Source organism: Cervus canadensis, chromosome 2 (assembly GCF_019320065.1).
Source record: "Cervus canadensis isolate Bull #8, Minnesota chromosome 2, ASM1932006v1, whole genome shotgun sequence".
NCBI lineage: Eukaryota > Metazoa > Chordata > Mammalia > Artiodactyla > Cervidae > Cervus > Cervus canadensis.
The window spans coordinates 84,787,090-84,808,088 of NC_057387.1; the positions used below are offsets into that span (position 1 = coordinate 84,787,090).

At 37.0% G+C, this 20,999-nt stretch overlaps 2 protein-coding genes across 3 annotated transcripts in view; one reads left to right on the forward strand and one right to left on the reverse strand.

Moving 5' to 3' along the window:
- The first annotated feature begins 4,046 nt into the window (after window positions 1–4,046).
- Window positions 4,047–10,906, forward strand: LOC122436918 (FYN-binding protein 2-like). Its single transcript, XM_043461181.1, has 4 exons — window positions 4,047–4,104; window positions 7,350–7,506; window positions 7,611–7,644; window positions 8,198–10,906. The coding sequence occupies exons 1-4, from the start codon at window positions 4,066–4,068 to the stop codon at window positions 8,217–8,219; spliced, it is 252 nt and encodes an 83-aa protein (XP_043317116.1). The 5' UTR covers window positions 4,047–4,065; the 3' UTR covers window positions 8,220–10,906.
- A 1,838-nt stretch (window positions 10,907–12,744) lies between these two features.
- PRKAA2 (protein kinase AMP-activated catalytic subunit alpha 2) overlaps window positions 12,745–20,999 on the reverse strand; it is a 68,960-nt gene continuing 60,705 nt past the window's right edge. For both annotated transcript variants that reach the window (XM_043461180.1, XM_043461179.1), the window contains exon 9: window positions 12,745–20,545. In XM_043461180.1, coding sequence (XP_043317115.1) covers window positions 20,307–20,545 — 239 coding nt within the window. In that variant the 3' untranslated portion in view covers window positions 12,745–20,306. The remainder of the gene's footprint in view (window positions 20,546–20,999) is intronic.

The window sequence follows — 20,999 nt, forward strand, 5'->3', positions numbered from 1 at the left end:
AAATTAAAAGATGCTTACTCCTTGGCAGGAAAGTTATGACCCGCCTAGACAGCATATTAAAAAGCAGAGACATTACTTTGTCAACAAAAGTCTGTATAGTCAAGGCTGTTTCTTCCAGTAGTCATGTATGGATGTGAGACTTGGACTATAAAGAAAGCTGAGCGCTGAAGAATTGATGCTTTTGAACTGTGGTGTTGGAGAAGACTCTTGAGAGTCCCTTGGACAGCGAGGAGATCCCACCAGTCCATCCTAAGGGAGATCAGTCCTGAGTGTTCATTGGAAGGACTGATGTTGAAGCTGAAACTCCAATGCTTTGGCCACCTGATGCTAAGAGCTGACTCATTTGAAAAGACCCTGATGCTGGGAAAGATTGAAGGTGGGAGAAGGGGACAACAGAGGATGAGATGGTTGGGTGGCATCACCGACTCAATGGACATGAGTTTGGTTAAACTCTGGGAGTTGGTGATGGACAGGGAGGCCTGGCGTGCTGCAGTCCATGGGGTCCCAAAGAGTTGGACATGACTGAGTCACTCAACCAAACAAGTGAAGAAACGTTTTAAAGCAACAAGCATGATCAAAGACTTGTAGACTTTGTTGTCAAGCACACTTGGATACAAAGTCACTGGGTTCAAAGTACCCTTTCTGTGACCATCATAAGTTACAAAGATCATCTATTTCCCCCTTTGTAAAACTTTATGAAACACTGATTGTTGCAATGCTTCCTGTAAAAAGCACATTAGTTAACATATGTAAAATGCCAAGCATAAGACTTGATACACAGGTGCTCAAAAATACTGTTTCTTCCCTAATACCCTCTCCACTCTGCATTCTTTTCTGCTAAACATAATTGGGATAGTCCCGTTTCACAGTGAGGGTCCATTTTATCATTCATGTTCTATAGGTGAAGAAACTAAGGCTCAGAAAGGAGAGAAAGTATGATTATGAACAAGTTGATCTCTTGCTTCTGGGTTCTAATTTGCTTTTTGTTGTTTGATTTTTATTTTATATCGGAGTACAGTTGATTTACAATGTGTTAGTTTTGGGTGTATAGCAAAGCAATTCAGTTATATGTATATCTATTATTTTTCAGATTCTGGCTTCAAATGTGGATTGCCACAGATCAGGCATTAGCAAACTATGGCCTGGGAGCCAGATATGGCCAGACACTTGTTTTTGTGAATATAGTCACAACGGCAATGTCAAATTGTTACAATAGATAGCATGGCTTGCAAAGCCTAAAATATTTACTCTCTGGCCTTGCCATAGATTATCAAAACATGCTTCAAGATGACTTTCTAATTTTTTGGTAAAACACAGTTGCCCAAAAAGTATTGATGTTTCCATGAAGACTTTAGTTCAAGCTTAATTTAGTTGCACAAAATATTTTTCTTCTCAGTGATGAAGATAAAGGAAAATCTTGGAAGCCCAAGTTTTTGGCATTGAAAGAAAAGAAGAAAAAAGGTGCTAAAGAATCAGAAAGGTAAGCATACAAATGCACTCACACTACAGCTTTTCTGTTGCAGTTTATACGTCTTACTAGCTGTGTGATCTTGGCAGTTTATTAAATTTGATATTTGGATTGTCATCTACTGAATGAGAATATTAACATCTATACTACAGTACAACAGAAAGGATTAAAAGAGAAAGAAAATATGAAAATGTAAAGTGTCACACACATTTATCATTCCTGCTTTTGGTAGATAGGGAGCAAGAAGAGAATTCTAGCCATCATTTTTTATCAAAGAATGAAAAATTTCCCATCTTCCTCTACACTGTAGGAACCTTTTCGCTGTAAGAATGAACTTAAATAATATACCATTTAGAACTTGAATGATGCCTTGACAAGAGAAACTGGGTATCATATAGCAAGGCTGATTTCCCTAACATATTGATAACAATATAGTTCTAGTGATCACTACATTAGTGTTAGAAATAAAACAATGTTTTATTGACTCAAGATCTATCCTTTATTCATGTGATTCAAATTCCTAGGTGGCTGTGGAGGGAGGTGATGTTTTTTACTATCTCTGATGATGGCTTCGTGCTCTGTGCTTCAGTCTTCTCAGTTGCTGGGATCTAGGGCAGGAGCTGAGGCACTTTAATGTCTTGGGGAAATCCTTGTCTAAACAGTCACTGAGCTGAAAACACTGTATAGTCTGTCTGCTCTGGGAAATCTGTCCAGAAAAGTAGAAATCAGACATCAGTCTGTACCAAATTTAAACTCAGAGGATGGCATAAGGGGAGGATGGTCCTTCTCTAAGTTTTTAAGTTTAGACTTGATGTAATTTACTTTTCCCAAGTTGGAAAGATGTATTCAAGACTAGAAAAGCATCTTTCTACCTTTAAACATCACACTTCTACTTTTGCATTTTGTTGTTCAGTCACTCAATCGTGTCCAACTTTTTGCAACACCATGGACTGCAGCACACCAGGCTTCTCCATCCTTCACCATCCCCCAGAGTTTGCTCAAACTCATGTCCATTGAGTCAGTGATGCCATCCATCCATCTCATCCTCTGTTGCTCCCTTCTCCTCCTGCCCTCAGTCCTTCCCAGCATCAGAGTCTTTTCCAATGAGCCTGCTCTTCACATCAGGGGGTCAAAGTATTGGAGCTTCAGCTTCAGCATCAGTCCTTCCAGTAAATATTCAGGGTTGATTTCCTTTAGGATTGACTGGTTTGATTTCCTTGCTGTCCAAGGGGACTCTTAACCATCACCTCCAGCACCACAGTTTGAAACCACTGATTCTTCAGCTCAGCCTTCTTTATGTTCCAACTCTCACATCTGTACATGACTATTGGAAAAACCATAGCTTTGACTATACGGACCTTTGTTGGCAAAGTGATGTCTCTGCTTTTTAATATGCTGTCTAGGTCTGTCATAGCTTTTCTTCCAAGGAGCAAGAATCTTTTAATTTTGCATAGCATAGCAAAACAAAATTCCAAGAAATGAAATATCAGTGAAATTTTTTACTTTCCCCATCTCCTGCCAAAAAAAAGCTTTCCTCAGTCCATGGGATTCTCCAGGCAAGAATGCTAGAGTGGGTTGCCATTTCCTACTCCAGGGGATCTTCCAGACCCAGGGATCAAACCCACATACCCTATGTCTCCTGCATTGCAGGCAGATTCTTTACCCGCTGAGCCATTGGGGAAACCCACTATTTTAATGACTATACATAGGAAACAATCTTCTAGTGCTTTATTTCTTACAACAAACTGATATATTATAGTTGTTTTCCTCAACTGAGTAATTTGAAAATGCAATACTGAGTTTAACATTATTGATGTATCAATTTCTATGCATTCTTTGTTCCTTTTTATTTTTATCTTTATATATTTTTATATATTTATTTTTTTCTTTGTGGGAGTGAGAGAATGTGGTGAAGTATGGAAGTGACTCCTCTCTGATCATGTGGAACTTCCTCAGTTTAATGTAAAGTGCTCCTGACTCCCTGTCTGAGTCTTTGTTCCTTTTTAAATGATTTTTTACCATAACTTACTCTACCAATAAGTAAGGATTTCTTTTTTAGTGTAATTTTAGTGCAACCCTTTCATTATCCCTTTATTAATCAGGATGATGGCCAGTTCTCAGAGAAGTTTGAGGGCGGTTTCCTGGTATAAAGGCATGGAAATGACAGCCCACCTTCTAAGATGTTCCATGTAGACTTTGAATGTTATGTGGAAAAGGACAGCTGAAAAGGGGGGTTGGGCCAGATTATAAAATACCCTGTGTACAACACAATGGGATCTGACTTTATCTTACAGTAGAGGCAGCAGAGACAGACCGGAAGGTTTTAAGCAAGGGAGTGATATGATCAATTAAATTTTAGAAAGATGACTCTGGAGGCAAGTATGCAGGTAGATTTGAGAAAGAAGAGGCAACAATAAGATGGTATAAAATTATACACATAATTATACCTGAATATATCCTGAAATAGAATGAGTTTATAGCTTTGGAAGATTAAAGAGTTTTATTATATACAGTAACACTTAACCCTACCTGCACATTTCTTGCCATCTTCTAGGAGTTTCTTCAAAACCAAGAAGAAAAATTTAGAAAAGGACAGGATGAAAAGAGAAGAAAGACTTTTTAGAGAAAGATTCAAGGTATGTTCTCTGAAGGTTAACATTAACAGAGGAATTAAAATTTTTTTTTAAAGATTCTGTTAAGTGTGGTGTACATCTGCCTTTCTGGGACTGTCATGACCTTTGATTAAACATGCGATAGGTTAATTTTTCCTGATCCATTTCTGTATTATCATGCCTTTGTACATGCTATTTCCTCTGCCTGGAAAAACTGCTAAGTTGTTCTTTAAGACTCTGTTCAAATGTCATCTACTCTTCCCTGACTCCTTGAGCCAAAGTGTGTGTGTGTGTTCCTGTAGTCTGAACTAAAGTCTGAGTCACTTTTAAAGGACAGATTTTTGTCTTGTTCAAGTTTCCCCTTAGCTCCCAACATAAAAGTGGGTACACTGAATGATTAAACAACTCTGTCACTGAGTCCATGGAGCATTTTTCTGTAATTTCAAGGTTCAGACACGCCTCCCTTTTGATTTCATGTACTGTCACAGTGAGCATTATTAAGGAACATACATTGAACACCTCCCGCATACCAGACATTGGATGGAGAGAGTTACATAAAGCTCCTCACGTCATGACCTCCGTCTTTCTGGTTTTATTTCTCACCATTCTTCTGCCGTGCTCTTTGTGCCTTGGCAACAAATTGTTCGTCGTTCTGTTTCTTGAATGAACATCCACCTCCATCCTCATCCTGCTAGTTCCTTCCTCAGACATTGACCTGAGCCCTTCCTGACACATCATCAGGTGTGCCCTTGCTACTCCTCCATCTGACTAGCACCTGTTCATTTGTGATGACCTAGTCAAGGCGTCGCCTCTAGGAACTCATGCTTGCTGACTAAAGAAATTACTCTTCCTCTACAATACTTTATACCTGAGCAAACCTCTAGCTTATCACAAAACATTAGCATTGTTGCAATACATGTTCATCAGTTAAACTATGAATTCCTGGAGGACAGGGGTTATGTTATGTATCCTGTCCATGTAGCGAGCGTAATAGTACCTGCTGCTAAGTCGCTTCAGTCGTGTCCCGACTCTGTGTGACCCCATAGATGGTAGCCCACCAGGCTCCCCCGTCCGTGGGATTCTCCAGGCAAGAAGGTTAGTGTAGTACCTAACACTGTATGAAAATGTTTTTGGACTCAACTTAGGAATAAGCACAAAAACTTCTTAATCATTAATAAGTTCTGCTTGAACCAAGCTAATTAGGGTTACTAGATCTATAAATTGTAATATGAAACTACTTACTGTAAACCATGACATTATTTGATTAGTTGAAAAATGAGTGTGTAACAATTACTTGTTGAAAGGACCCTATGTTCCATCTAGTGCTTTTATTCCCCAGTGTATTTGTGACACTCTCATAGGCAGCAGAAATTCCCATTCTCTTGAGTCCATTCTTCCCAATCACCTGTGGTGAGTCTCCTTCGTATATCATTAGGAAAACTATACAGTTTCAATAATTTTTACTCACCTCAAATCACACCCAACCAAAATATTGGGTACTTCATTTGTGTCAGGCACTGAGGGTGCAAGGATGGATAAAACTTCCCATTTTTATTTTACAAGACAATACGTTGATTAAACGCCATCATGGGGTACATACAAAGTACAGTTAAAACAGTAAATTATACAGGGCAGTCATGAAAGCCTTCATGAATAGTGCTTAAGAGAAAAAAAAGCATTTCAGGCAGAGAAAACAGCAAGTGCAATGGCATGGAAATATGGAAGGTACACAGTGCATTCAGGATTATCATATAGCTTGATGAGGCTTCAGTGAAGGGAAAAGAAAGAGAGGGGGATGGGGAATGATGTTGTGCAAAGGACCTAAATGTCAAACTAAGAAATCTGAGTTTGAACGAAGAGTTTTTAGAATTTTATCTTAAAAAATCAGATTCGCATTTTAAGAATCATTGTGAACAGTGATCTGGAAATGGTAAGATCAGTTAAGAAGCTGTTACTCTAGTAGGCAAAAGAAAAACCTATCTTGTGGATTAGATCGCATTTGGTACCCGTCATAATTCATCATCCAAATCCAGGACACTTCTGAGGGGAAGGAGGAACACTTAATCATAGTAAGTATTTATAACTTGAGACATTAAATATAGAGACTATCCTGAGCAAAGGAAGATGTGTGGCTACCCTAATTTAGTGAAGCAGACATATGCAAGTATAAGCTACACATTCTAGAACTTTTTCCAATAAGTGGATTTCAATACATTAAAAGGTGGTGTACCTGTACATGGGTAGATTGGCTAGTTTTATAACAGAAAAAAAAAAAAAAAACAAAAAACCAACCTCTCCTAAGGCCAGAAATCGAATTCCTCAGTTGTTCCACAAGTAACTGTCTAACTACCAAGGGAGAGTGGGACCTGCTCCCACACACCATTCCTAAAGTGAAAGTCGCTCAGTCGTGTCTGACTCTTTGCGACCCCATGGACTTAGTCTATGGAATTCTTCAGGCCAGAATACTGGATTGGGTAGCCTTTCCCTTCTCCAGGGGATCTTCCCAACCCAGGGATTGAACCCCGGTCTCCCAAGTGGGAGGTGGATTCTTTACCAGCTGAGCCACAAGGGAAGCCCAAGAACACTGCAGTGGGTAGCCTATCCCTTCTCCAGCAGATCTTCCAGACCCAGGAATCAAACCGGGGTCTCCTGCATGGCAGGTGGATTCTTTACCAACTGAGCTATTAGGGAAGCTACACACCATTCCTACCTCTTTAAAATATGTGTGCTGCTGCTATTAATACATGTATGCAAGAATATATGAGCCCACTAAAGAGGAAGGGTGGAAAGAGTGCCATCTAGAATGCTATATATACAAGAACATTATAAACTCTAAAGCACTACTACACAAGAGGTTTTCTGTTTCCCTCTTTTTATAACTTGTCTTTTCCTGGGTTTACTGATTGACTTCATTACTGGAACAATTAATATACCATTCACAATACTTAATTTACCCCAATGTTACCACCTTCTCACCTCCCAGAATTCCTTCTACTACAATTAGATAACGGATATGAAAACATTTTGAAAATATCTTACCAAACAAATGTAAAGGTTGTGATAATAAATAAATGTACTATTATTTCTTTAAATAACCTTTCTTTCCCTAAATATCTTGCTATTTTCTTTTTCCTTAGACATTAGTTAACAAATATCTGGCCTCTTGAATTTATTTTAAGGTTACCATAGTATATCCTCCATTAATGTTGTTATAATGAAAAAGAATAAGTCTATGCAAGCATGTTCTGATTAGTAATTTTTTCTTTCAGTATGACAAAGAGATTACTGTCATCAACACAGCAGTGGTGTGTTCCAATAATTCAAGAAATGGAATATCTGACTTGCCAATAACCCCTGGAGAAGAACTGGACGTCATCGATATCACTGAAGAAAATCTAGTGATATGCCGCAATTCTGAAGGCAAATGTAAGTTACTAGGTTATCGCCCATAAGATTTCAATCACTGCTTTTGAAAAAAACTCAAAGCATTATAACTTTCAGATTAGTAATAGTGACTTTTATTTCTATAGATGGACATGTGCTAATTGAACATCTAGATTTCAAGTAAGTGGTTTGACTTTATACTTTAAATCAAATTCTGAATACTTAATACATTACTGTGTACATGAATCTCAAGAAAAGACTATTGCATATATATACTTCAGGAAAAGTTTGTAAATATGCAATGCTCTATTCTATAAGGAGGACTTCTCTGGTGGCTCAGATGGTAAAGAATCTGCCTGCAATGTGGGAGACCCAGGTTCAATCCCTGTGTCAGGAAAATTCCTTGCAGAAGGAAATGGCAACCCACTCCAGTATTCTTACCTAGAGAATGCCATGGACAGAGGAGCCTGGCAGGCTACAACAGTCCATGGGGTCACAAAGAGTCGGACACAACTGAGCAACTAATTCTTTCTTTATTCTATAAAAATTACTTGGAAGAGTAATTTTTTTGCCTGCCACTTCTGAGTATGTTATCAGACTTCTCTAAAGAGCATATTTGTAAACATTTTAAAGGAGTATAAGAATATTAAACTGAATAAGAAATTCCCCCCAAATCTCTTACTCTTCCATGGGCCTGTATTTCAAAGTGTTTATTTCTCCCTTTTTCCCTCAGGAAACAAGTTTGGTCACCTTAGAGAGATCAAGATCAAGTGGTATGGTCTGCTCAAGTGTGAACTAATTCTAAGGTCTCAGCCCTGCTTTATATTAGTTTATGTTGCCAGCATGAGACGGTGGAATCTGTGGAAATTTTCGTTAACAACTTAGAAAAGAAAAATCCTCCACATTTAGATGTTGGTTTTACTACTAAACAGTTATCTTTCAATGTCTATTTCAGTATGTATTTCACTGCTGGCTCAGAATGTGAAACAGTGTGTGTGGGCATTTGAGCACTTGTTTAATGAGCCATGTCCAAAGTTAGAAACCATGCCTTATGGCACCTAGTCAGTTGTGCAGATGGTTAGTTTGCTTCTAATGCTTCTAATATTAGTACACGAGTGTTTATAATTTCAAGATGATGTTGTGCATTTAAATTGGGTGTAATTTAATTCTGATAAGTAAATAGTGTAACCAACATCTTTCAAATACTCCAATTTCAGGTATAATCCTAAAGCAGGAGGACATTTCTCATTGATTTTTATCATAAAACTAAGAATCTAACAAATGTTGCCAAAAATTAGTTTCTTTGGGAATAGGATGCTGGAAAGTAGTTTTTTCCTAAATTCACCCAACATTTTGAGAATTGCCTAAATATGTTTAATAACATTTAAATTATATACTGTATCTGTTTAAAATAACCATTTTTTACTTTAGACAACAGGATATTATTTTGTTTATGCCTTAATATGTATTAAAATAATTTATAAGTATTTTTACTTACAGAGAATAAAAATCAGCTGAGCTGTAAATAACATTCTATTTTTCAAATGATGTACACGGCGTGTTAGGCAGGGTGACTCTGACCTTCAAGGGCATGATCCATGGCCTCATCCTCTATACTGTGACACTATTTTTTAAGCTTCTAGGTTCTTTTATCTTTTTTTTTTTCTTGTTCCAAATGGCATGTGCCAAGAAAGGCCAGGCTTATTCCAGATAAAAAGTATCAAAGGTATTCATAGGGCTTAGAGAGGAAAATAGGTGGAGAGATTATTACAAATAACAGTTATAACAACATACAGGTGACACCAAAACTTGGTCTTTAAACATAATATATTTGCTGGACAAGACACAGAGAAGTCAATGCCCTCCCTGGTGACCAGGGAGAAATTCAAAGTAGAAGGAGCCTAGTGTATCTGGTAGGAAGTAGCAAGAGCTGAAATGGAGTAAGCCAGGGCTAGAATGTAACAGAGGTCACTTGGACTTTTTCCTCTAGAGAGTAGGAACCATCCAGAGGTCTTAAGCAGGAAGACAACACCAGATGTCTGGAGAGAAAAGGGAAAAAAAAAAATCACGGTAATATGGGTGACTGATTATGGATGACAGATAACAAGGAGAGACTAGTCATCTTTGCAATATTCAAGGCAAAAGAGCACTAAACCTTAAGACAGCCACAACAGAAGTATATATAGTACAGGAGCCCCATTAGAGGGAGAGGTAAGAGAGAAACAGGATTGAGATGTGATGATGAAATTTCTTTTTTGGGAGATGAGATTAAGGCTGACACCAAAGACTGGGAATATATTTCCGCGTGGACCAGGCCCCCCCAACCCCCCAAATTAAATTTACTACTCTGAGAGGCAGGGCAGCCAGGCAACTGCAGCCGTCTCCCACACTGCAGGCACTGTAGGAGACAAGGCCAGGTGTGGCCCAGGCTGAGTGAGAGGGAGTGCAAGGCTGTGCTGAGCAGAGACCACTCATGCAATGCTCCTATACAAAGAGGACCAAAACCTACATATCACTCTTGCCACCTCACCAAAACATGACCTTAGATCCTGAGGTGACAGTGGGACTCAATTTTACCTGACACAGCTCTGTCCCATTCACGTTGTCTCGTGGCATGGCCTTGTATTCTGAGTCCATGACTTAGCTCTGAGTCTCTTATTTCCTCATCAGTAAAGCAGTGCTAATAGCACTCACCTTGTCTACATCTCAGGACTGTTGTCAGGCTGTAATAGAATAATATAGATAAATAAGTGTCCTAAAACCCTTAATACAAAATACTGTATAAGTGTGGTTATTTTAATACCTGGCCTTTTGTGAAGTTGGAAGATGTTGAACACAAACAGGTTTTTGAAATTAAGACTTGAGAGAATGGCTAGGATATCTTGACCTCTCAAATTCAGAAGTCATCTGTAAGGGAGATCAAGGCAAAAAGGCTGATGTGTACATCACTGCATAAACCCTGTGAGTGTGATATGGCCTCATAATCAATCCAAGGTATCCTTAGGTGCATCAGGCCATCTGCTCTATTTCCTAAGGAGTGCAACCACTTCTGATGAATCCCACGGCTACCAGAAACATTGTTAGGGGAAAACTGTCGTCATTACTCCCCAGAGAAGGAAATGACAACCCACTCCAGTATTCTTGCCTGGGAAATCCCATGTACAGAGAGGAGCCTGATGGGCTGCAGTCCATGGGATAGCAAAAGAGTCACTATAATTTAGTAAGAAATCTTTTATGTTAGTAAATCTACTAGCCAAGAAAAGAGGATAAAAATCATATAATGAAAAAGAAGCATGTTGGTTTCAATGAACTGTTAAAATTGGATGTACCAAGATGTTAATAAAATAATCCAGTCTTTAAAAAAAAAAAGAATGGCTAGGATATAAAAATTTTACATAAATATACTTAACAGGTTTTTGAAACAACACTTTTCTATGTTTTTAAAGTATAAACCATTTGGTCTAATATAAACAAATACCTAATAACTACTGATATGGAATACATTTTTAGGAAAGACATTCCATCTATATCAAAGTAGTTATTTCTATTTCATGATCAGCCACATTCCTTCCATTCTTTAAATCAGTGTGTGAAGTTCAGTTTCAATGCTATTAATCTACACAGTCCCTTAATGCAAACATTATAATTTCAGTGATGTCTCAAGCAGATGTCATCTGTCTCCTAGAAACCCTAATCTAGCAAAACATTTCAATGGAAAGACTAGTTTCTATTTAACTTTTTAATTTTGTATCAAAAGATATCATTAGAGATAACAACACTCTGTCAGAGAAAAAGACAGCTTGCAAAGGGACCTGAACCTAACAGAGGTTAAAGACACCCTCATTCATGTATAGGCCAGGCCACCGGCAACCTGCTAACATGCACCGACAGAGCCGTCCCTTCCTCCTTTCCAGAACCTCTGACACACGTGGTCTTCTAAGCCACCATAGCATTCTCTCCAGCAGGGCCTCTCCCACATATGTTCAGAACTTTTAAAACATAGGATTCTAGAGGGAAGCGGAGGAAGAGAAAAAAGTCAATACATAAAGACAAACTGCTAAGAAGTGGTTGTTTCTGGGTAACAGGAGTAAGACTTCAGGCTTTCAACAGTTTTTACACTGCTGGCTGCTGAGAACAGAAAACAGCAACGTAGATGTGGTCCTATGTGCTTATGATGGTCACCTGCTGTATACTTTCTGACAAACATCCAAGTTGAGATTTATAAGAGTTCATTTTCTTTATCCAAAATTTGGAGAGAACATATTTGTTTTTGTTACTGAATATCTTTTCCCTTTATTTCCTAAATTGTATAGGTAATAGATGCTTATTGTAGGAAATCAGAAAAGTTTAGAAGTTTGAGGAAGCAAATAGAAATCTTATAAATCTCAACTTGGATGATTTTCAAAAAGTATATGGGAGGTGACCATCATAAGCACATAGGACCACATCTATATTGTTCTCTATTCTCAGCAGCCTTCAGGGTAAAACTCTGTTGTAAGCCTGAAGTTGTCTAGGCCTTTCCTTTCCTCTCCTATGATAAGCAGAATTTTGGCTTCAGTGATCTTCTTATCCTGACTTTAATACCTATAAATACATTATGTGACTTGGGGAAAAAGAAACTTTTTACATGAAATTAGGTTTGCTTACCAGCTGACCTTAAAATAGGGAGATGATTCAAGTAAGCCCTATTTAATAGCATGGGCCCTGATAACCAGAGCAGTCAGCCAGTCAGAGAAGTAGTGAAGAGGAGGCAGGAAATGTCTGAAGTATGAACCCTCTGTTACTCGCTTTGAGTATGAAAGAAGCCATGGACCAGGCAATGATGCTGGTCTCTAGAAACTGCAAGTGATTCCTGGTGAAGCGCCAGAAGGGAAACAGGCCTGCAGTCCCACAGCAGCATGGAACTGAATTCACCACCAACCTGAATAAGCCTTGAAACAGATTCGGCCCAGAGCTTTTCCCTACTGCTGCTCTGGTTGTCGGCCTGTGTTGACTTGATGCAGAAACACCAGCTAAGTCCACAGAACTTCTGACTTACAGAACTGTAAGATAATAAGTTTGTGTTAAGTCACTAAGTTTATAGTAACTTCTTATGGCAGCAATAGGAAACTAATACAGTGGCTAAAGTTAGAAACTACAGTTCACAACAAGGAAGACAAAAGTGGACAAAGATGGTATGGAATCTCCAAGGGGTCAGAGGCAACCAAGTTCTACAACAGCTTTGTTTGCAACTATTAAATGACATGCAGAGTATCAATGACTGAATAGAAACAAAAGAGCTTTCAAATTAACCAGAGACTTTAATTTGATTTTGTGAAAAAAGCTTGGAAGTAATCATTTCTCTTTTGTGTTTGTTACCTGTGAGCTTGTACAGTGCAAATATTAACTAGGGAGAACCTGTAACTATGAAATGCTGTGTAATTCAAGAGGACACCCATAGCACACAGTTGCTGGAAGACAGATCCTTCCACTGATTATTTAACATTCACAAAAAATATATATATATAACAAAACTGAAATTTGCATCTATGGTTATTAAAACACAAAAGCACTAAGAGTCTGGTCTTTTTTTTTGTTGTTTCTTACATGAATTATAAAACATGATCCCAATTTTAACAGTTAAAAAAATTATCTTACTAGCTATGTAATCAAGTGTTTTGATGGGTAAATATATCAGCCTATGGAATTTTTTTCCCAAAGATGTTCCTGAAGTTTTTTTGAACAATATCCAATCTTATATTTTCTTATGATTGTCACGGACACAACAACCTAACGGCTGTCAACTTTCAGTTTTGTTTGTTGCACTCCAAAGTCACTGTGTGATATTTAAGCATATATGATACAGAACACAAGCATTCTTCCTAAAACAATATTAAGATTACTATGCTCAGAGTTCACAGTTCTATAACAATTTTACATTAAACACTCAAAACATTGTACAACCATAGATATTTGTGAGTAGTCTGGAGAGAAAGCTGTAATTTGGTATGTTAAGGCATCTTCAGCCAACATATTAAGAAGTTCTGAATATCTCTTGCAACAAAAGACAAATTTAATATTTGAATATTTGATATTTTTAAGAAATTTCAAAAGTCACTTAAAATAAGAATACCATAATTTCTGAAATTGTGTTCCTAAACATTTTTCTACTACATTCTTACCACATAACTTACCTAAAATCAAGATACTCATCCTATTAGTATCAAAGGTATCTATTTGAAAAAAAGGGATTTACATTAAATATGATGATAAACCCTGTATTTAAACAAGGGCCTCCAAACAGTTTCTCACACATATCTGTGAGGTAGGTTATTACCCATATTTTATAGATGAAAACATTAAATGAGGTTAAATGACCTGCTGCTGCCACAGCAGCCAAACTGAGAATCAGATTCCAAATTAGATTTTGTTCTTTGCTCTGCATTATTTATTTCCCTTACAAACTTTTTAAAGGGTTGAAATATAAAGATTGCTATTCATCGCTTTCATTTCAAAACCATGAGAAGGCAGCCAAACATTTACCAAGGTGACTTAAAAAGTGAACGACATAAACAGACACACCTAGTGAACAATTTCTGACAATGACAGTGAGGTCTGGCCAAAGGAACCCAAAAACAAACAGGCAAAAGCAGACAATGTGACTGTGGAGGACAGACAAGTAAAAATAAGAAGAATTAGGGAAAAAACACAGTTTAAATAAGTTTTTAACTAATTATTATTCCTACAATTTAAGAGAGAAGGCACAATTAATTAAGGTGTTTTGCTTCTTTAGCGGGATCTATTTCTCTTTTCCACCTTAGGAAATCATTACCTGTCAAGAAAAATGGTTTTTCTTTGTAACAAAATTTAAAAAGGACTTTTACTTGTGAAAAATGCAAGCTTAAATTAACAGCAAAAAATTAACTGTGTAGTTCTCCTTGGGTAGAATGTTCCTATTCCTTCCTTGAAATTATAAATAAACACAAAGGAGCAAACCTTGAGTTAAAAAATTCACACTGTATGAACCTTGTCAAAATTCTATATATGTTTTAAAGTGTTGTCATGCTAGAATGTTCTATAAACACTTCACTTTTTCCTCCAAAGAGCTTTCTACTCTAGAATTTCCTTAATTGCACTTTTTCAAATGTAACTTAAATTTACCTACCCTGTTTGTCCAGATAAAATAATGAGCTACTTCCATAACATCTGAACTGCTTTATATATAAACAGTAGTTACAGAAAGTCACATACACAACCATGGCTGCAAACTGGCATTGCTGTGCAAGGCTGGCAGTAAACACTGACTCACAAAATTAACACAGTCCCACAATCTGATCACTTCCAGACCCAGCCTGATTCTTATCAGGTTATGGCTGAAAAAGCTGAATTAAAACTTAATCTAGTCTATACTGTGGGTCCTGTTCTTCATGTGATTACTGTTCAGTGGCATCAAATGCATTATAATTCTATATGGAAAAGGCTGGTAAGGATGCCAGCAACTTGCGTAAATAAGATATACTCTTAAAAGCTCAAACATAAATTACATTTCAAATTTCTGTAAGGTCTGGAAGAATCTGTATCAAGCTGATAATACTTGGTAGTTTATGAATAGAAATATACTTTATGAGAGTAATATCTTGTCATCTAATATGCATATGAAATAAATTACCAATTTGTATATGAAATTTAGATAAGCCTAATTTAGATTAATAGTCAAAAATTATGATAATCTAAGATAGGAGTTGGGGCTGGTTTTACTTTTTCAAAAAGCACTGTGCTATAAGAATCACATAAATAAAGGAAGAACCATGGCCTAAAAAATTTCTTCAGTAGTTTTAAGCACCCTCAATAACTTAGAAGTACTTAACAAAAATCAATATATAATCATAAATATTTCTAGTTAGTACAATCAACTCATTCAAATAAACTAAAAAATATTAAGACTACTTCATGTCATTCTAAGACTTGAAAGCAATGCATCTATGTTTATCTTTATTACTTAGCTACTAAGATGTTTCAGACTGTTTCCCCCAAGGGAAGGGGGCACATAAAGAACAGTGATCATCATTGAACATTATATGGCATTAAAGCTTGTGAAAAGCTTTCTGGTCCTGCTTTCTCATCTGGAAAATCATTAACACACAAGGTGATTGTAATGTATTAAATAAGTTAATAGATATGGAGGGTCTGTGGATCTAAAGTGACATGAAAGTCACTCAGTTGTGTCCGACTCTTTGCGACCCCATGGACTATACTGTCCATGAAATTCTCCAAGCCAGAATACTGGAGTGGGTAGCCTTTCCCTTCTCCAGGAGATCTTCCCAATCCAGGGGTTGAACCCAGGTCTCCTGCATTGCAGGTGGATTCTTTATCAGCTGAGCCACAATCACTATTAAAATGTATGGAACACTTCCATCATTCCAAATTTGTCATCTTTTGCAGTATGGCAAATACACATACATGATATTAATATTTTAACATGTTTGGTTTTCTGGATGATTTTGTCATTTATATTGCAGGGGGGCAGCTGTGTTTAGAAAAACATTCAAGTATGTATCTTCAAAACACCTCGCCAAGCAAATATAGATCATTTACATTAGTATACAATCTCTCAGCATGTAAAAAGTGAATGCTAATACAAATCATATGAAAAGGCAGAGAAGAGACAATTTTAAAGCTCAAAGGTAACCCAGAGGTCTTTTACTCTATCCCTTCCACTTCAGAGGTTATAAAAATGAAGCCCAACACAGGATGTGACTTACAAATTGCACAGATCCCTCATCCAGAATTTTAGAGTCTCTGAGATCTATTATCTTAAAAAAGTACATTCTCTATTTAAAAAGTCACAGAGTGACAAAAGTATCAGGTAAAGAAATGCCAAACTGAAAATGTGGAGGTCTTTTAAAAAGAAATAAAAATAGACAAAACTGTGAGTATGTCTAGCATTTAGATACTTAAGATTTCACAGTCATTAACAAGATTTTAATCAGTGAAGAGACAAAGATGCAGTGCCTATGGCAGGCAGATTCCACGATCATTTAGTTTATAAAATCGAAGGTACATTGCTTAGATTAATTCAATAAAATGTACATTTTCAGATAAATTCAAATAGTCAAAGAATCTGTAACAGTTGTCTATGATTATTTTCTCAATTATGTCTCATCTAATATAAAAATCAGTTTGTATTCCCTGAGTACAAACTGGCTAGGGAATAAGAGAAAGCAAGCCCAGGATTATGTAACTGTCACAGGAAACCTATTTGCAGAAAGGAAAGGGGAGAACCGTCTGTCCTACATATAGCCAATTGGCTGACATGGAATACTGTTACTTCCGAATAATTTAGGCTCCTGGATTCTCTTTATGGCTAGCAAGTATCAAGGAATGCAAACACCAGAGGTTACAAAAGAGTCTCAAATGTCTGTTGATCAAAACAAAAGCCCAACTTGTAATAGTCTGCCTCCCACCCTACATACGTAATTTGGGATGTTGTTTGTTCCTTCATTGAAGAATAACCGGAATTAGATCTAAATTTGGTGTGTTCTTATATAAAAGTGTTCAGAAAATGTTCATTGAAATGTACACTTTCTGAAAGAAGGAATCAAAGCTATTGACTCATTACCCATTGAACCAAAGCATTAGTCACTAGTCTCTTACACCATTTTTACAAGTAATCTTATTTAAGGTTTTTTAATTATCCATTCAACGCAAAAAAAGAATAAATTTTGCTCTCCACAAAATACCAAACCTGATTAAGACAATCAAAGTGCTATGAAGTAAGTTGTAGGCATGCAAAATTCCACTAACCCAGTGTTCGCCCAAGATGAATATGTATACAGATTAAAATAATTCTGATTTTGAATCATATTCTCTCCAACAACTGATAAGGGCAAATGAAATCTTAGTTTTATTTTTATCTACCTAATTATGGCAACCTGGTAGATAATTTTCTTAAAGTCTTATTTTCCAAATATGCTTTTCCCCCCAAGGGATAGTAAGTTTAAAACAATGTTTAAATTAATTTGGACAAAGCAGGATTAAACAAATTTAAATGATTTTCTTTTTCCACAGAAGGACTGGTCAAAGTCTTTAATGGTCACATCCTTTGTCATCTTTAAGCAGGAGAGTAACATGTTTCATTTATCAGACTTGCTCAATGAAACCCCCTTTCTGCAGAGCATCTCACAGAATGCAGTTTCAGAAATGCTGTTCTAGAACCATTATGGACTCCTTTTCCACGATATAGCTAAGACTTTATCTGTAGCCTAATAATAGAGTTCTCCTTCAAAATCATAACATGAAGAAAGTGTTCCTACCCCAGGTCTGTCTACCACATGCCACATCCACACTCATCCAGGTTACAAGACTGAAATGTGGGAATTTAGCAACTGATTCTTTCCCTTGTCCTGCATGAGCTGCAGCGAGACTCCTATGAAGATGTTCTAGACCTATCATGCTGGACTGAGCCTCCTGTAATCTTCTCTCTGCAGACCAATGTATCACATCAGCTACATTCACAGAAGAGCTGTCTCTAAAAACTTCAGCATACAAAAACCCAAACTGTGACCCTTGGTTCTCTGAAAACACGTAGCTATGGAAATGTAGATATTCATAAATACTGGCAAGAATGAAAAAATAGTAAATAATTTTTTAACTTTAAAAAACATGATAACCATATAAAGCAATTTTAATATGTTTCTAACATCTGATTCATTAAACTAAGGAAGTTAAAATGCCACTGGATTCCTTCCTACTGTTTCTCTGCCTTCAAAATTATTAGGGATTTTGTCATTGGGAGTAAGGAGTCACATTAATTTATTTTGAAGGTCATCCCATTAACAGGCAAGTATTATGAGGTGGCCCTGTGTTTCCCAGAAGAGGTATGTACACATTTGTTGGGGCCAAAATTTTGCCAGATGTATATACACATCGAGATTAATGCAGCAGGACTGCTTATCCCTATAAAAATATACACAAAAAAGTATACTTTGATGCCACTAGATGGCAATCTTTCAAAGGTTTAAATTTTTAAAACACCTTAACTGCAACCCCACTCTCTTTCTCAAATTGGCAAACAAGGATTCCTTGTATTTTGATATTAAGTCATACTTAAAAGTTATGTAATACCATTTTTTAAAGTTCTGCTAAACAATATTATGTGACAAACTGCAAACTCCTGACTCAACGCTCTTTAAAGACAGACGTACTTGTCCTTCCCAAACACAAGAGAGATTTGGCTTAACATCCTCATTTGCTTCTTGGTAGAAAACACGTTCTTTTTGGCAAAGAGAGAGAAATCTGTCAAGGAAGTGTTCACTTTTTGTTTTCAAGAGCTTAAACACTTAATCATTTCTAGGGTAAGTCAGGTGAATGAGACTGTTAATTACAACATATCGAACAAGACGAATAAATACAAATTAGATAAATTACACATAATTTAAAAATTAAATATTTTTTACTAAAACAGAATATAATCAATGGGCTATTATCTACCCTGCTTTTTATATAGGGTGTTTTTTTTTAAGCCTTAAAACACTTGCACAAAGCCAAAAAAGAAAAAAAAGTTTGGTTTTCCTTTAAAAGCACTGGTATACAAATACATATATGTATATATGTAAACAACACATATATTTATTCAAGAGAGATTTTTTTTGAATGTTTAAGGCTTCCCTGCCCTAACAGGTTCAACAGTGAAGGTCACAAGCCTACCAAGCTTTGGAAGTACACAAAAGCCCTTAAGGCCAGAACAGTGTTTCAAATTGGATGGCTAGCAACTAAGATGTAGAACAAAGACAGAGAACCAGAGAAGATTTCAAAACTAAGTCCATCAGCCACTAAGGGTCAAACAATAAGCAAAGACAAAGGTGATTAGGGAAGGTGAGGGAGTGGGGTGACTACAATAACAAACTTCTGATGAGTAATTAGCATTACAGGATGCAAAAGGACAGGTACACACTCCTCACCACCACACACAGTAAGAGACCAAAGGTAAGAGTTCTCCTTAAGGGACTGTTGACATTTTGCTTTGTTTCATTTAACTATTTTATCATGCTCGGTGGAGTACAAAAATAAATACAGTGAAAAAGAACTTGAGAAAGGTAGATTTTGAAGGCATGTTGTAAAATGATACAAGTTTATGAAAAAGACAAAAGTTGTAATTCCAGATGTTCCAGTACTGAGCAGAACCTTGAAGGCTCTTATATATGTTATTCAGGAAAATCTCAAGATAAAACCTCTGGTTGGTTATAGCTGTTTTGAAGGAACCTGGAAATGACCATTACCTGTTTCAGGACCACAGCCCTTCTGTTGAATACTGGGCAATATCTGCAGAAACTGCTAGTAGAATTTGGTTCTAAAATTTGGGGGAGGGGGAGCTGGCTATTAAGATTTCAACATTTAAATACTATCTTACTAATATTTATGTTATTTTTAAATCTTGTGCATAAACACAGCTTAAAGCCTGCTGAAACTTACGAAGCAAACAGGATTTACCTACGCTAAACAGTAAAGCAAGATGTTGCCAAGCTACCTGTTGACTGAGATAGTTCACCAGTAAAGGTATATTAATCATCTATAGTGAATCCACAATTTTAGGTTAACAATAATCTTCGTCAGTGTTCACATATTAAAGACACTGCCTATGTGAATTTATAATAGGCAAAACAGAATTACAGATGTCTACAGTACATAAAATCTCAGACTTTTCCTTTTCAGTAAATTTCAATGGTACTGTGTCCCCTGAAGACAGTCACGGCTCTCAACCAGTACTTCAGAGTATGTGATAGCCATAAGTAAAATAATAATTTAAAGAATATATCTGATTTTCACAGTGCAATAACAGAAAGAAAAAAACTAGGGAAAGATCATCAGCGTGCTAAAGTAGTGATCAGACTGGCACACATTTCAAAAAAATCCATGGTGTGACTGCCCAGGCGAGGTGAGACAGAGGTCGACATGCTTCCGGTCAAGGAGCCCGTGAGCGAGCCAGAGAGTGAATGGCCCTCCGCAGTCACAGAATCCAAACTGGACCGTGGTCTGTGTAAGCCGGCAGCAGAACAGGACCGCTGAGGCGTTGAGGAACCAGACCTCTGCTCCACCACCTCATCTGAAATGGACCAAAGAAGAGCAATTTACATGAACAATGTATTCACCCCGGCGCTTCCTATGAAGGTATCTTATTCAGAATATTAAGTGAACACATCTGAGCTAGAGCATCCTGGGAGCCAATGTCATGTTGCAGTGTTTTAGGAGTAGGGGTGGCAAAAACTTTTCCCTCCCACAACTGTGAAGGACATCACTAACCAACTGTAACACTGCCACACAGTCAAAATGTGATGACTAAATCCTTCTCAACATACTGTTTGACAGCAACCTCGAAGTCAAAGGTTCCTGATACCCTTTTATCTGAAGAAAGCACACCTTTGGAGGATTATTTTCTTGCAGTATATCACAACAACAAAAAATAATTAATATAAAAACAGAAATTACAATTGCACTGATTCTTCAGAGCACACTGCAATTGCCTTGGGGAAGGGACAAAGGAAATCTTGTAAAAAATG

What these genes read in the sequence shown, in the direction of transcription:
- LOC122436918 (XM_043461181.1), top strand. Translation starts at nt 4,066, where the DNA reads ATGAAAAGAGAAGAAAGACTTTTTAGAGAAAGATTCAAG. An exon ending in CCGCAATTCTGAAGGCAAAT is followed by an intron (nt 7,507 to 7,610) that starts GTAAGTTACTAG and finishes TTATTTCTATAG; the next exon opens with ATGGACATGTGCTAATTGAA. An exon ending in ATTGAACATCTAGATTTCAA is followed by an intron (nt 7,645 to 8,197) that starts GTAAGTGGTTTG and finishes TTTTTCCCTCAG; the next exon opens with GAAACAAGTTTGGTCACCTT.